The sequence below is a fragment of the Canis lupus genome, chromosome 32 (assembly GCF_003254725.2).
Source record: "Canis lupus dingo isolate Sandy chromosome 32, ASM325472v2, whole genome shotgun sequence".
In the NCBI taxonomy this organism is placed as follows: Eukaryota; Metazoa; Chordata; class Mammalia; order Carnivora; family Canidae; genus Canis; species Canis lupus.
Window position 1 is genome coordinate 10,260,698 of NC_064274.1, and position 16,865 is coordinate 10,277,562.

Here is a 16,865-nt window from a genome sequence, read left to right on the forward strand (position 1 = left end):
TGAGAATAACATAGTATACAATATTATTGATGCATGTAAGAGGATTACTGCAGGAGTAAAGTCTGAGTAGGAGACGAGATGGAATTCCATGCCCAGTAGAGATATCAGGCCTATGTAAGTAAGTGTGCAGAAGATCCATCACTGTTACAGAAGAGAAGGCAAAGCAGATGGATGTAGATCTGGAAAGTTTGGTCGTAGAAGGATGAGGAAGTTATTTCCTGATTGCTTCTTAGTTCACAAAGAAAACTGAGGAAAGGTTGTCAGAAGAGGAGGAGAGTATTTGAGCTTTGAAAAAGAAAGAGAAGAAGGTATAAAATAGTTCTCAAAGAAAACGAGTTGCCAGGCAGTGCTGAGAGCCCATTGGGATTGGTCAGCGTAGTTCCACAGTTGCGTGAGAGTTGAGATTATTTGCAAAGGAATAATTTTAATGATGGGCCTTCGAATTCAAGCAGTGTAAGGGCAACAGAGGGGAAATAGAGAAAGCAGTGGAGTCAGTGAATTATTTGAAGAAGGGTATTAAAAGTAGTGAGCTCAAAAAATAAGATTATATGGAGAAGCTATTGGAGGATAGAAATAGGACATTTTAGGGGTAGTGCTGTTATTGTTTATAGGCAGTATAACCATGGGAGTAGATAGCTGGCCGGCTGAGGTGGAGTGCTGGAGGACTTCTCAGTCTGTGTAATACCATCTTGAATGATGACAGGAGTACTAATGGAGAAAGGACTGAGTTAAGCACTTAAATCTTTAATGAAAACAGGAGACTTGACCAACAGGATGGTAAATGTCTAGAGCAAAAGCAGAGCAGTGGATTAAGCAATTTCATAGCATGTACTTCAGGGGAAGCTGGAGGCTATTGTCAGTCAGCAATGTTCTGGAAGCTGAAATAAGAATTAAAGGGAATCTAAGGGCATTTGGGTTGCACAGTCAGTTAAGCATCCAACTCTTGGTTTTAGCTAGGGTTGCGGTCTTGGGATTGTGAGATCCAGCCCTGTGTCAGGCTCCATGCTCAACATAGAGTCTGCCTCAGATTCTTTCTCTGTCTCCCTCTGCCCTCCTGCTTGTGCTTGCTCTTCATCTCTCTCTCTCTCTCAAATAAATAAATACATAAATCTTTAAAAAAAAAAATTAAGGGGAAACTCTATCTCCTCTCCCGGCCCAATGGTATAGGACTATAAGAATAAACAGCCCTATCTGAAGAGAACTGCAGTGGAAGCAGTTTTCAGAGGATGCTAAAATGTTCAGAGAAGAGGAGGAGCATATAGATCTATTCAGTGAAAATGGGACAGCATGCTATATTGATTGACTAAAAGTAGGATTGAAATGTTACTGCAAGGGTTCTTCTCAGATGACAAAATAAAAACTGTTTAAATTCTGGATACCTTACTTAACCTGTTTTTCTTTCTTGACTAGACTTAAAATCATTATTTTCTTCTCTTTTCTATATAGTAGACAATATGAAACACCCCTGGAAGGCAATGTAATTAATCAAGAGATTATGCTAAAACGACAAGAAGAAGAAATGATGCAGCTGCAAGCCAGAATGGCCCTTAGACAGTCTCGGCTGAGCCTGTATCCAGGAGACACAATCAAAGCCTCTATGCTTGACATCAGCAGGGATCCCTTAAGAGAAATGGCCCTTGAAACAGCCATGACCCAAAGAAAACTGAGGGTAAGTCAGTTCTTAGATTACTGCATTTATAATTCGGCCTCACAGGGAATTTTTTTTTTTTTAAGTTTTTACTTAAATTCCAGTTAGTTAACATACTCACAGGAAAATGTTATGCAAAACATTTTCAAATTCTATAGATGTCCTAAAGTTTCCTGTAGATGAAATAAAAATCCCATATTAATTCCCTTGGTGTTAAATATCATGTTGGTTGATATTAAAATAAATATTTAGTTGTTTCATCATTTCATTTTTAAAATAACATTAGATGGATTTAGAATATCTTAACTATATATTTTTAAAGTATATTCATGATCCTTAAAGTCAACTGGATTAATTCAGTATTGTAGGGGATTATCTTAATATTAAGAAATGTATTATCCCACAAACCAAGAAGATCAAGAATAGAGAGTTCAAGGTTGGTTCAGAAGCTCAAGAATGTTATCAGATACATTCCAACTTTCTGCTCTGCCATTCTCAGAATTTTGATAGTGATTTACTTTGTAATCAAAAGATGATCACATGAGCTTCAAGCATCATATCTTTGTATTATAATATTGAAAGACAAAAGGGAACAAATCTACATCTTATATCAGAGATGTTTTTAAAATGTGTTTAGTTAATTTTTCTTTCAGCATATGTCCTATATATTTTTACAAACATAAGCTCAAAATGAACAGCCGTCTCATGTAAAATATGTTGAATATTTTATAACTTCTATAGTATTATTGTTAGGGGCTGTATAAAGTACTCCATTATGTGAATTTATCATGTACCATGATTTCTTCAATCAGTTTCCAATTATTGAACATTGAAAACACTTATTTCTTTTAAAGATTCTATTTATTTATTTGAGAAAGAGCATGAGCAGGAAGTGGGAAGGACAGAGGGAGTGGGAGAAGCAGACTCCCCATTGAGCAGGGAGCCTGATGTGGGACTCGATCCCAGGACCCCAAGATCATGATCTGAGCCAAAGGCAGAAGATGGTTAATCGACTGAGCCACCCAGGTGCCCCTGGATATTGGAAATATTTCTTTTTTGTGTGTGTGTGCCCTTCAAGATTTTCCATAGTTTTATTATATTCTTTTCATCTAGCTTTTCTTTCTTTTTTTTTTACATTATTATTATTTTTTTATTGGAGTTCAATTTGCCAACATACAGCATAACATCCCAAGTGCCCCAACTAATTGGTTGTTGTTGCTATTGCAAGCAACGCTCTGATGAACATTCCTTTAGCTAACTCTTTGTAAGTAACTTCCTAAAAGTAGAATAGCCAAGTCAAAGGCAAGCACCTTTTAAAACATTTGATCCTGTTGGGCAGCCCGGGTGGCTCAGTGGTTTAGCACCACCTTCAGCTGAGGTTGTGATCCTGGAGACCCAGGATTGAGTCCTGCGTCAGGCTCCCTGCATGGAGCCTGCTTCTCCCTCTGTCTGTGTCTCTGCCTCTCTCTCTCTTGCTCTGTGTCTCTCATGAATAAATAAATAAAGTCTTTAAAAAAAAAAAAAAAACATTTGATACATATTGTCGAATTGCCCTTCCAAAAAAAATTTTTTTTAAATAAATTTTATTTATTCATTCATGAGAGACACAGAGAGAGAGGCAGAGACATAGGCAGAGGGAGAAGCAGGCTCCCTGTGGAGAGCCCGATGTGGGACTCGATCCCAGGACCCAGGATCAGGCCCTGAGCCAGAGGCAGACACTCAACGGCTGAGCCACCCAGGCGTCCCACCCTTCCAAAAATTTGTGCGAATTTATGCTTCCTGTGTCATGCCTGTTTCACCATATTCTTAGCTAGTCTGGATATTGTCATTCTTTTTTTATCATCACCAATTTGATAGGTGAGGCAATATCTTGTTTGTATTGTTCCTTTACAAATGATTCGTCAGGGCAGCCCAGGTGGCTCAGCAGTTTAGCACCACCTTCAGCCCAGGGCCTGATCCTGGAGTCCCAGGATCAAGTCCCACATCAGGCTTCCTGCATGGAGCCTGCTTCTCCCTCTGCCTGTGTCTCTTACTCTCTCTCTGTGTCTCTGCCTCTCCGTGTTTCTCATGAATAAATAAATTAAAAATATTTTTAAAAAAAACAAGTGATTCTTCAAATATGAAATAAATGGTAGTAAAAGTGATAAGATCTAGGATGAATTTTTTTTTCTTTTTAGTTCTGCACTGAGTGTAATACCCCCATTCTGTTTTGGGTTTTGTTGCTTGTTTCAGTGAACTGTCTTAAAAGCATATTTGTATGCCCTAGACTTGATAGAATTCAAATTTCTCTCATAGTTTTCTAAGAAGAAACAGTATTGGGTAGTGAAAATTGCATTGAACCTCAAATTCAAAGACTTGACTTCTATTGTTAATAATGCTGTTAAATGACTTTAAGTAAAGTCATATAATAGTAGGTAAAGGCAGGATATCACACAAAATAGTGTGGGCTTCCAGTAATTAAAGGGACACATAAAGCATAAAGAGCACATATCCATATACCTTTTTCCTGAATCATAATTTCAAAGCGCTAATGCAGAATGTGGCTCATTAGAGATTCCTAAGTGGTATTCTGTACCTTTACAGTACGCTACTCTCACGTGCTGTCTCACTTACAACCTGTGTTCCCTTTTAAGCAGTTCTGGCTATTTCAAAAACAGACATCTCTTTATCAAAGGCATACTAATCAGTGACCACAGAATGTGAACCAGTGGTCATTAAAGGACCACATGTTTTTTCTGAAAAGAGCAGGAAAAGTATGTTTTTGGTGCTAAAAAAAAACAGTGCTAGTATTTGAAGGAACAATTATACCATTTAATTAATGTTCTTTGCTAAAACATAAATGTCTAACTTTTTAATGTTACTTTTGTGAGGACATATTTTGACTTGTTTATACTGTTGCCTTAGTTGATTTATATTAGATTCCATATTTCCCATGGCTGACCATTTCTTCTGCTTTCTGTTCTCATTTAAAATGTGTCCCACTGGTTTGTTAAGTATTAACAAGCCCTAAATGTTAAAGTTTTACTTACATGGTATCTCAAACATGTTCCATGCTTGGCTAATTGGATAGAATTCCCACATCAAGCAACCAAAGAAGAAATCAACAAAAATAAGACTCCAGTAGCCTCCATGAGTGCAAACACATGCATGCACATTAGTGCATATGCTCTCACGTGTGCACTTGAGCACACATACATACACACCACCTGCATTTGGTCCCAGGATTAGCCCTTTCATTTTACTTTTTGCCCATTTGGACATAATCTTTCAGTCTATTCTGAATCCTGCTCCCACCTGGAGTCTAACTTATTTTAAATTATTTCCTCATCCAGTTCTCCACTCTTGGCAGAAACTTTTGGATATACAAAAGGTGCAGGGAAAGAGCAGATTAAGAAGCCACAGTTGTTGGTACACCCAGGTGGCTCGGTGGTTGAGCATCTGCCTTTGGCTCAGGTCATGATCCCAGGGTCCTGGGATCAGTTCCGCATCGGGCTCCCCGCAGGGAGCCTGCTTCTCCCTCTGCCTATGTCTCTGCCTTTCTCTCTGTCTCTCATGAAAAAATAAATTAATTTTAAAAAAAAGATGAAGAAGAAGAAGCCATAGATACACTTTCCCCAGCACCTGATCTCCCTCATCTGCTGAGATAACATTTTCTCACTGAGGCAGCAATGGGGACCAAAGACTAATATCTATAGTATCCCTAGCTGCCACTATTTAGAAAAAAAAAAAAAAGACACAGTGTCACAGGTTTCCAAGAACATGATTATGAATGGATATGTATATTTTGTAATTACAAAGTAGATGTCCTTTGACTATGATTTATTTTAGGACACAAATATCACTCCCTAAAACAAAGTGTTCAATCACTTCACGCCTTGGCAGTACTAAACCAAATCCTTAGTATGAGCTTCATAACTCAGTATTACTTCAATTTGTAAAATAGTATGAAGCAAAGCTTTACATTTGACATCGCTGGTGGAACATGAAACTGAGGAAGAACTTTTGTTCACATTTGGCACAAGGCATATCCCATTCCTGTTCTTTGTAAAATCTACTATACTTCTTTATTGAGAGTTCCTACATTTGTTTCAGATCACCTAGTTCTATTGTGGCTTTACATGTAATTTATTATTATTATATTATTTGCCTTTTATGGAAAGACCTAGATTAAAGGGTAAAAACTATTGATTCTACTTCTGTGATTTGCAGAATTTCTTTGGCCCTGAGTTTGTGAAGATGACAATTGAACCATTTATATCTTTGGATTTGCCACGGTCTATCCTTGTAAGTAATAAAACCAATTTGTGTCATTCTTAGAAAATAATTTCAGTAATGTCTTTAAAAAAAAAAAAAACAGTTAAAATTCTTATAATGTTTACTTTAATAAGTGTCATTCATTTTTTTTTTCCAATTGTAGGCCAAGAAAGGGAAAAATGAAGATAACCGAAGAAAAGTAAACATAATGCTTCTGAGTGGGCAGAGACTGGAACTGACTTGTGATACCAAAACTATTTGTAAAGATGTGTTTGATATGGTTGTGGCCCACATTGGCTTAGTGGAACATCATTTGTTTGCTTTAGCTACCCTCAAAGGTATCAAGATATTTTAAGCTCAGGGTGCAATATGGAAACTTGGCAACAAGCTGACTTCTATACCTGTTATTGCCCAACTTGTTTTGGGAAATGTTAACTCCATGAACATGTCAGCATTGAGAAGTAGGAGTTAGGAACCCCTTCTCCTGATTAGGTTCATTGTTTTAATAGCTGTGTCTTTTAGTATCTTCTATACCTGACTATGAAGATTTTTCTTTATCTGTCACTATACTAAAGTGGATTTTAGTTACTATATTTCGGGGACCATTATGTGTATCAATTGCCTACATATGTACTCTAGAAAATAGTATCCCGCTAATCTGAATTTGAATATATAGCAGGATCCTATTTCTGAATCTCTACATCAACTTCTTTAGCCTACTGTCCTAAAAGCATAGTCTTTTTTTAAATGTTTTCACTTTGTGACTTCAAAAAGTCATTTTATGTATTTTTTAAGCTTTACATGAACTTTGTTACGTCCCCAGTGGTCTCAGAACATAGCTTCTATAGAAATCACTCCTATTTAACAATTTGAATTTCCAAAGGTTCTTATTGCTTTAGAGATGGACTATAATAAATTATTATACTTATAAATTACTCTTCAATATTTCAAATTCCTGTTTACCTCAAAATTTAACTTAGCTTTAGACAACAGAGTATCGTACATTGCAACTGAGGATCAAATTATCCTGAAACCCTACGATATCAGGATAATGTCTTCTTTGTCACAAAAGAAATGTTTCCTTCAATTTAGTTTATTGAATTCTTATTTCTTAAAAACTATAATTCACTTTGTCAAGTCATCCAATAAACATTCAATTAGTGCCTACTAATGTTCTGTCACTTTACTATTTAAAATTTTAGACTAATCAGGTAGTACCATTCACATGAATAATTAGAATTTCTATTTATAATAGATCTGATTTCTTGAACATTCTGGATAAGTTAGATTTTATTGAATAATCTTTTATTTGGAAAGAGTCAATAATAATTAGATGGAATTACAAAATAAAATGAGTATTGTTCCTCCTAGCTTTCAGTTGGAAGCTCAATAATAATAAATAATAGCTATATTTACTGAATGCTTACCATATGCCATGTGCTTTACCAAATGTTTTATATGCATTAGGTCATTTGATCCCTACAATAATACAGTAAGGCAGGAATTAGTACTACCCTAATTTTACAGACAAGAAAATTGATGTCTAGAAAAGTTAAAGAATTTATTCAGTGTCACTGATAGTAAATAATGTGGTAGAGTTAATCCAATTCTGTCTGCCTTAGAGCCCTCAGCCTATAGAAGACTCAACCATATCATATTGCCCCCATCTGTCTGCAGTTGCCTTAGAGTTCCTTTCCATACTTTTTGACAATCTTGTTTTATTCTTGTGTGAGACTATTTTATGTAAGTCTGACAAAAAAAAAAAAAAAAAGGAATCAGAAGAAAACATTGAAGTATTTTTATTTTATCTGGATGTTTTCTCATTCTGTTTTAGATAATGAATATTTCTTTGTTGATCCTGATTTAAAATTAACCAAAGTGGCCCCAGAGGGATGGAAGGAAGAACCAAAGAAAAAGAGCAAAGCCACCATTAATTTTACTTTGTTTTTCCGAATTAAATTTTTCATGGATGACGTTAGTCTAATACAGTGAGTACAAAAGAGTTTCTATTTTTCTCTTTTGGCTTCTGGTCTTTTGACCCTTTAGTTTACTGGTACTGAATTATTTAATTCTGATCAATGAAAATGTCATCTCTATCATAAAAGAAATATTTCTTTCAACATAGCTTATTAAATTTTTGTGCCTTAAAAGCTTAATATAAACCATCTTGGGAACTCAGCTTATATGCCAATAATAAGACTCACCCTGGATTCAAGATAAAGCCTAGATGTTTAGCATGTGCATTTATTTTTCTAGACATACCCTGACCTGTCATCAGTATTATCTTCAGCTGCGAAAGGATATCTTGGAGGAGAGGATGCACTGTGATGATGAGACTTCTTTATTACTGGCATCCTTGGCTCTCCAGGCTGAATATGGAGATTATCAACCAGAGGTAGGATTTAGTTTTTTCTCCAGGAACTCTTTTATCTTGATATTTTTATCCTTAGCATAAGTGAAAACTGAACCTGGTTGATGTGTTTGCTATTTAGATTTAGAGTTGTTATTGTTGTTGTTTTTAAAGATTTATTTATTTGTTTATTTTAGAGAGCAAAGCAGGAGGGACAGAGGGGGAGGGAGAGAGAATCTTAAGTAGACTCTGTGCTGAGCACAGAGCCTGACACAGGGCTCTGGTCCCACAACCCTGACATCATGACCTAAGGTGAAACAAAGAGTCAGATGCTCAACCAACTGTGTGACCCAGGCGCCCCAGATCTGGAGATTTTTGAGGCTAGTTTGGTACCACAAAGTGACCAGGTTCCCCACGTACATTGGTATATAAAATCATACAGTATAGCTTTCTTTTCTTTTTTTTCTGTGTAAAATTTCCTGTTTCATAGTTACACAATATCTAGCATTTACCCCTCTTTCTCCCAATCCTAATTAATAGATATTAGGCCAAGGGCTATCAGCCAAATCTGGATCAAAGGGGTCTTCTGCCTTCCACATGGATCCATGCAGTGATGGGCTGAGAACCTAGCAAAGCTCACTGTACAGTGAACAGATGTTTGAGGCCAGTTTTCCTGGAAAAAGTGAATCTAAGAGGAAGCAAGGGCAAGAGTCAGTGCCGCTGGAGTAGCAACCTTCACAACATTAACTCTAACCATAGTGACATTTGGCCCTCGTTGTCTGTCTCTTTAAGCTTGCTAATCAGCTCAGTCACATTACCTCATTGAATGAAAGAGAAAGACTGATACATTTCCTCTAAAACTCACTCCTTGGGGAGAGGTCTAAATAGAAGTGTTTTACCTACCTCTTGGTTGAGGCAGGATTTTTAAAATAGAAGGAAGAGGGCAAACAGTATTGCTTATAAAAACATTCTGTTTTGGGATCCCTGGGTGGTGCAGCGGTTTAGCGCCTGCCTTTGGCCCAGGGTGCGATCCTGGAGACCCGGGATCGAATCCCACATCGGGCTCTCGGTGCATGGAGCCTGCTTCTCCCTCTGCCTATGTCTCTGCCTCTCTCTCTCTCTCTCTCTCTCTCTCTCTCTGTGATTATCATAAATAAATAAAAATTAAAAAAAAAAAACATTCTGTTTTCTAGGTTCATGGTGTGTCTTATTTTAGACTGGAGCATTATTTGCCTCCCAGAGTGATGGAGAAACTTGATTTATCCTATGTGAAAGAAGAGTTACCAAAACTGCATAATACCTATGTGGGAGCTTCTGAAAAAGAGACAGAGTTAGAATTTTTAAAGGTAAGCATGCAAGATTACAAATGATAAAGTTTGTATCTTTTTCAAAGTAAGCAACAAATGTTGGAGGACATATGTATCTAAAAGCTCAAGCGCCAATAATTGATACAGTGCATTACCGGACTAAAACCATTGTATTTTAATTATTTTGTGAAGGAAAGGACTGAAGCTCAAGGAGGAAATGTAATAATCCCAACATCAGTGGCTGGTGTGTGGGGCAAAACTGATTTGAACTCATACCTGTATGCCCATGGATTCTCTGCTTTATTCTGTTCCATACTCAAGATACATTATAAATGTATCAAGATCCATTGTAAAGAAGTAACAACTGAATTTTTTGACTGACTAGCTGTAAGAGGGGAGTTCATATGGATTCTAGAATTATTTTGCTTTGTTTTTTTTTTTTTTAAGGCTTAAAATTCAATTACATCCTCTAAAAATGGTGTTTTACCAGTGCTGACTAATTCACATAATGGAAGGGGATCAGAAAAAAATGGTTTTATGGTTCCAGTTCTGCCACCAGCTTTCTTTGAGACCTCAGATAAATGGTGCATTTATGAGCAAGAAAGATAGTATTGTGTTAACTTCCATTAAGAATAGCAAGTATATTCTGTTGAGAAGAGAAACTTTCAGAATATTCCCCTGCTTCAGCTACCTAGTACGTAACAGTATGCCTTCCATTTGCTGCTCCATATTGAAGGGAGCCAAGTTTCTCAGCCCTACAAGTGTCTATGAAGGGGTTGCACTCACCGACGTACATCACCTTTAATCTAGGATTTTACTAAGAAAACCAAACTGAAAAAAAAAAAAAAAACTGGTTTGTTTTATTTAAGTTGAGTCAGTGTTTAAGGATGTTCAATTACGTAATTGTGTTTTCCCTTAATTACATTTTTATACTTGTAGGACATAAATATTAAGTTATATTTTTATTAATAAAGGTAGAAAGCAGATTAATGTAGTGGTAAGAATTTGCTTGGGATTTTATAGTTTGATATATTCAAATCAGTTTTGATTTGAATTCTTGTTTCAACCAACTACGTGAACTCGGACAAGAAAGTAAGGATCAAGATTTCATTTTCTTGCCTGTGAATATCCATCTGTTTCAGCACCATTTGTTGAAAAGACTGTCCTTTCCATATCAAACTACAGTGGTACAACTTCTCTACCTTTATGTTACCTTTTATCAAGGTGCATTGCTGTGATGTGATATTGTTCCAACAGGTCTGCCAAAGACTGACGGAGTATGGAGTTCATTTTCATCGAGTGCACCCTGAGAAAAAGTCTCAAACTGGTATATTGCTTGGAGTCTATTCTAAAGGTGTCCTTGTGTTTGAGGTTCACAATGGAGTTCGCACACTGGTCCTTCGCTTTCCATGGAGGGAAACCAAGAAGATTTCTTTTTCCGTATGTCCATTTAAACCCCTTTTCATTATATTTTAAAATGTGTTGTCAATTTCAATTATAATATATTAATCGATTTTCCTTAAGTAAACTTTAAATCTTTCTATTCAGTAAGGCTGGTACATTTTAATACTACTTAACTCTTCTTAGTTGTAGGAAGTATCATTGAGACTTTTATTTGGTTTTAATTTTCTCAGGAAGTGATTTTTTTAAAAGAATAGTATACATTCCTAGCCAGTTACATGCTCAATTAACTTTAGTTAAATTACAACCAAGTTGACTTTCTATTAATTCAGAACTTATTCTAGGATACTAACTTCTCACATGGAGAAACGCCTCTAATATATTTTTTAAAATAATTATTTTAACCCTAGTAAATTTTGTCTAGCTCAATAATGGGCCCCTCACAGCAACTGTATTTGAATTTTAGCAGTCCAGAGATTTATTGGGTTTTATAAAATAAAAAATTTTTAATGTCCCAGAACTTTCTGCAGTTTTAAGTTTTAGTGTGTACCCCATATAGAGAGAAAGTTTTAGAATATCATGTTTATGAAAGATGGTGAGCTGTAAAGGCATATTTTGATTTTGAAAGTAGTCTGAACATTGAAATGCAATTGGGAAACCCCAGAGGTGAATAAAAAAATGTGTTAAGATATTTATTTGTTTTCCTGATGGTATTCAGGGACTACTGTCATATCTAATTCATATTTGGGTTGAAATATGGTCTCACTAAAACATTGTTTATAAGGATACCAATGTCAGGGTCCCAACTTACTCTGGTTAATTTTCAACCTAAGACCTTTGAAATCAGTTCTAGATTTGATGGTTAGTTGGTTTCCTGTGAAACCCAGAGGTACCACTAAGATTACCAGATGATAACATGTTCTCTTGGGAAAGCCCAGACAGCCTCATCTTCCCAAGACTGTCAAGACCAGGAAATTACCTGGGTATCATTTACCTTCCCCAATGGAAATACTGGCAGGGCAAGTATCTGGAGGAAACCTTAGATAAATTAAATACAAATCTAATTTGGACCAGTTTAGAAAAGGTAACAAATCAAATAAATTGTCTAACATTCAGCTCTCTTTTGTTTGCCAAGCTATCACACCAGCCCTGCCATATATATAGAACTGGCTGCGACTAGCTCAGTTTTAAAGATCTCCAGTAATAAAGAATAGACCACATTCCCACGCAGACTTCCTGTGTTTGACAGAACTTGTTTATCCTGATGTTCCTTCTACACAGAGCTCTTTTTAACCCCCCCTTTTTTTTTTCCCACTAGCCTCTGGAGAAATGGAAAAAGTCCCCCTCCTTCGCCTTTCTCATCCCTCACAGTTGAATTCCCTTGGGCACATGTCTTGTCCAGTCTGTCAGTAAACACTTAGAATCAATTATACTTATAATTTGTTTCAAACCTGTACAGCTTTACAACTTGGAAAACAGTACCGTAGGGCATTACTTGACAGTGGTTATGTTTGTTAGGAAAAAAAATTCCCCAATTATTTGAATCAGTAATATGTATACTACTGATCATCAAGATCCTAGTTTGGTGCTACTGAGTCTTTAACTCCTCTTAAATACTTGCTGGTTTCCTTTTATTGACAAAGAGAGAACAGGGTCCCAGAGATTTCACTGGTAACACATCCAGCTAGAATTTAATAACCTTATTTTGTTTTTGTTTTTTTCATTTTTAAAAAATATTTTTATTTTTGAGAGAGAGAGAGAGCACAAGCAGGGGGAGTGGTAGGCAGAGGGCAAGAGAGAAGCAGGCTCTACCTAGAGTAGGGAGCCCAATGCAGGGCTCAATCCCAGGACCCCGGTATTATGACCTGAGTCGAAGGCAGATGCTTAACTGAGCCACCCAGGTGCCACTCTTATTTTGTTTTTATTGAATTGATTACATATATATTTCAAAGGTTTTATTTATTTATTTGAGATAGAAAGAGAGAGCACAAGCAGGCAGCTGGGGCAGGGGCAAAGAGAGAGAAAGAAGCAGATGCCCTGCTGAACAAGGAGCCCAATGTGAGACTTGATCCCAGGGTCCTGAGATCATGACCTGAGCTGAAGGCAGATGCTTAACTGAGCCAACCAGGTGCCCCTGATTACCTATTTTTAATAGCTGAATTCTATTTTTGGCAAGTGCTACTGGTTTTCTATTTATAGTTGTGATACAAAGCTTAAGTGAACTTATATAAGTAAGCAAAGTTTTAAAAATTTATAAATAAACAAGACCAGAAGTTATTAAGAAGGCGCTGCATGATTGAAGTTTGAGTAATATTCTGTTACTGTGTCATTTGTGGGCATTACCAAATTTCACTTTTCTGTGCCTATTTCTGCATTTGAAGACAAGTGTTGTGAGTACAGGGAATAATTTGCACAGTAGAAGCAGCCAAGAGCTAGAGTAAAATCTAATTGGACTTGAGCAATTCTCTAGAGACATTAGATCCCTGGCATGCTGAATGCTAGTCTTTTCAGACTTACAGATCATCTACAAGCCCCACTACAAAGGTTGCCCTCTTATGTAAGAGATGTTTATTTTTCAAGAAACGTACAAGAGATAATATTAATTGGTGTTTCCCCTGAACTTAAATGCAAGAAACACTCTTTCTCTAAATACTGTTCTATCTCTCATCCCAGCAGCCATGTTATCCGGTGCCTCTCTATTCCCACATATTCTTTGAACTTTTCACAATTTCCATCCCAGCCTTCAGGCCAGCAAGATTTTTCTTGGCAGAATCACAGCTCTTATATATTAATAAATCAATTTTTGTTGAATTTCATTTTCTCATCCATGAAGAACATATTTTTGTAATGTCTTTTTCGAACAGTTTTGGTGTTTGTAAACATTGCAGTAAACTCAAGATATCAATAATCTCATTAAAAGAAATTTTTCCCTTGCTGATAACAGATATACTATCTGATTTAGGCTACAATTTCTGAAAGTGGTAAATGATATTAATTTCATTTATTTGCAGAATCTGTAATAATAACAGGGTTCTATTTTTCTATATTCTTTAGGTGCAGGTCAAGGAATACTCATGCCTAATGTGAAATAAAAATAATATCTGTACTTATTATTTATTGTTTGCAGAATTTAGTCCTGTAATAAAGTGGTAGGAAAACATCCTAATTATTATCACCCCTGATTAATATTTTAGAAAAAGAAAATCACATTGCAAAATACATCAGATGGAATAAAACATGCCTTCCAGACAGACAACAGTAAGGTGTGCCAGTACCTGCTACACCTCTGCTCTTCCCAGCATAAGTTCCAGCTGCAGATGAGAGCAAGACAGAGCAACCAAGATGCCCAAGATATTGGTAAGAAGAAACAAATTGTGTCAGATGTTCAGGGTATGAGCTTCATTTTTGCCACAAAGCTTAAAAGAATTTCCATGTTTAGGATGAAAGTTACAAGATATAGATGTTAAATGACTAAGTCAACTTTATAAAGGTGCCACAAATGAAACCAAAATTTTAATTTTAATTTTGTGTTCATTTTGAAAACATCACATCAGTCAAGGAGTACCTGTTGAAAGGTCTATTTTGTGCTAACCATTAGGTTCACTGATGTAAATATGATATTTGGGTCATAGTCTCTACCTATAGAATGTTACATACTATTTGGGGAGGTAAGACCAACATATAGGAAACAATAATACACATGAGAGGGCCAAGGTTTTAGTAACAGATTATATCATACAAACTACACTATCTACACGTAAGAAAAGAGGGAGATCAGAAACTAGAATACTCCAGTGATGGCACTTGCAAACTACACTATCTACACGTAAGAAAAGAGGGAGATCAGAAACTAGAATACTCCAGTGATGGCACTTGAACTGGAATTTGAAGGACAAAAATAACTAAGTAGGTTGAAGATAAATGGAAGGGCTTTCTAGGTAAGGGAAAAAACATGAGACACAAGGCAGGTGGCAGAGGGAGTATGCATCCAGGACAATGAAGTCACATACTGTAACAGTTTGGGAGTGGCAGATTTCCCACCTGTTAGTTTTATTTAAGTGTGTCCCTCTTCAGAGACTAAGATGAATAACCCCTACACTCACTATAAATGGTCAGGAGAGAGGTTCAGTTCCTTTTGAAAAGGAACCAGCTGAAGAAACTAATTCAGCTCTGAACAAAATATCTCCATCAGAACTGAAATATTTAAAGGTTACTCTATAAGACCACATGTAGAGATTAAAGTTATACAATATCTGGTTCTGCATAATAAATTCTTATAGACTTCTGTGAAATACTCTGAAGAATTAGATTTTTAAATGTAATGGAATAGCACTGATGACCTTGTATAGCAGAGTCCTATGAATACTGTATTTGAACATTCTCACATCCTGAAATCTTACGAAAAATGTATTCCCCATAGAATCACACTGAGGTGATGGCAGCCTGTGAGTAGATGTTTCTCAGCTTTTCAAAGTCAAGATGGTAGGGGTGTAATGCTTACTAAAAATGAAGATTCCAGAAACCTACCTGAAACTTGATGAATCACCATCTTTGAGTTCTGCATTTTAACAGTCTTTCTTCAGAAATGATTTTTAGGCATGCCAAAATATGGTTACTACTGCTGCAAAGTAATTTCATTATTCCTTTTCTTTCCCTACTTTGCTCTGCTGAAAAACTATATGCTTTTACATATTTTAAAAGTGCAATGAGATATCAAACTTATTAGAGCTATCAATATTCCTGTTTGGACTGATACTCTGTTCAATAACAAACCAAAATTGAACAATTGAAGGTTACATCATTACAGATGTGGTGTAATGTGCTATAATGAAAAAAATCAGAAGACAAAACTATGAAGCCAGCCTTTCATCCTCAACATTTCTTATACTGAAGAACAAAATAGTTTAATAGTTAAGAGCATGAACTATGGAACCAGACTGCCGGGGTCCAAACCTTGCTTTATTATTATTATTATTATTATTACTATTACTATTACTATTACTATTATTATTTAAAAGCCCTGAAACTTTGGGCAGGCACTTAAATTCTCTCCTTAATTCCCCATCTGTAAAATGATTATCATAATGATAATACCTACATCATGAGGTTGTAAACATTAAATGAATTCATACATGTAAGCACCTTAAGGGTGCCTTGCACAGAGTAAATATTGAATAAAATCCTTATTGTTATCATTTTCATCATTGTTTTACCACTACTACCACTAATAGAAGTAGTAGTAGTATAGTGACCCATTAGGAAGATAACTGATTTCTTGGGAGTCCCATCTTCCTTATCCATGAAGTCAGAATGTCCTATGTATCTCAAGGTTTGCACCAAGGAACACAACAGCTCTGTATCCTTGAACTCCTATGTGAAGGCACTTTAAGACAGTATTATCTACATCTTTTCCTAGATTCTGTTAAGCCTTTAAAGGAATTTTTTATTTAAGATGGCTTAGAAGTAACTACCTGCCTACTTAACTATCTGTACCAGACAAGTGAAAATAACTGGTGGTATCTGTAGGAGGTTGATGGGCTAACAAATGTATATTGCTTCTTTAGCATCATAGAATGTTGGTGCTAGAACCCTAGAGTCCTTTAAATCTCAAATTTTACTGGAGAGGAAACAGGTTCAGAGCATAGTGACTCCCCTAACCTCATAGAGGTCAAATGAGGCTGGAACCCTGATGTCTTCATTTCTATTTGATTAGTTTTCAAAGAACTAATTTGCATAGAATGAAATGAAGATTAATAATCATTTATTGAGCACTTACTACCTGTAAGATATGATTCTGGGTGCTATAGAATAACAGTAAATAAACGAAGTCCCTCTCTTCAAAAGAGCGTAACAGTTAAGTTGATAATATAAGGAAATACTATATAGTACAAGGGACAGAATGATA

The 16,865-nt window shown here is 36.1% G+C and overlaps 1 protein-coding gene across 13 annotated transcripts in view; it reads left to right on the plus strand.

Annotated features, from left to right (window-relative positions):
• The window catches only part of PTPN13 (protein tyrosine phosphatase non-receptor type 13), a 203,224-nt gene that overhangs the window by 124,224 nt on the left and 62,135 nt on the right, over positions 1 to 16,865 (plus strand). For all 13 annotated transcript variants that reach the window (XM_035709563.2, XM_035709561.2, XM_035709560.2 and 10 more), the window contains 8 exons: positions 1,447 to 1,669; positions 5,858 to 5,932; positions 6,066 to 6,240; positions 7,737 to 7,890; positions 8,159 to 8,297; positions 9,446 to 9,598; positions 10,817 to 10,999; positions 14,155 to 14,317. In XM_035709563.2, coding sequence (XP_035565456.1) covers positions 1,447 to 1,669; positions 5,858 to 5,932; positions 6,066 to 6,240; positions 7,737 to 7,890; positions 8,159 to 8,297; positions 9,446 to 9,598; positions 10,817 to 10,999; positions 14,155 to 14,317 — 1,265 coding nt within the window. The remainder of the gene's footprint in view (positions 1 to 1,446; positions 1,670 to 5,857; positions 5,933 to 6,065; positions 6,241 to 7,736; positions 7,891 to 8,158; positions 8,298 to 9,445; positions 9,599 to 10,816; positions 11,000 to 14,154; positions 14,318 to 16,865) is intronic.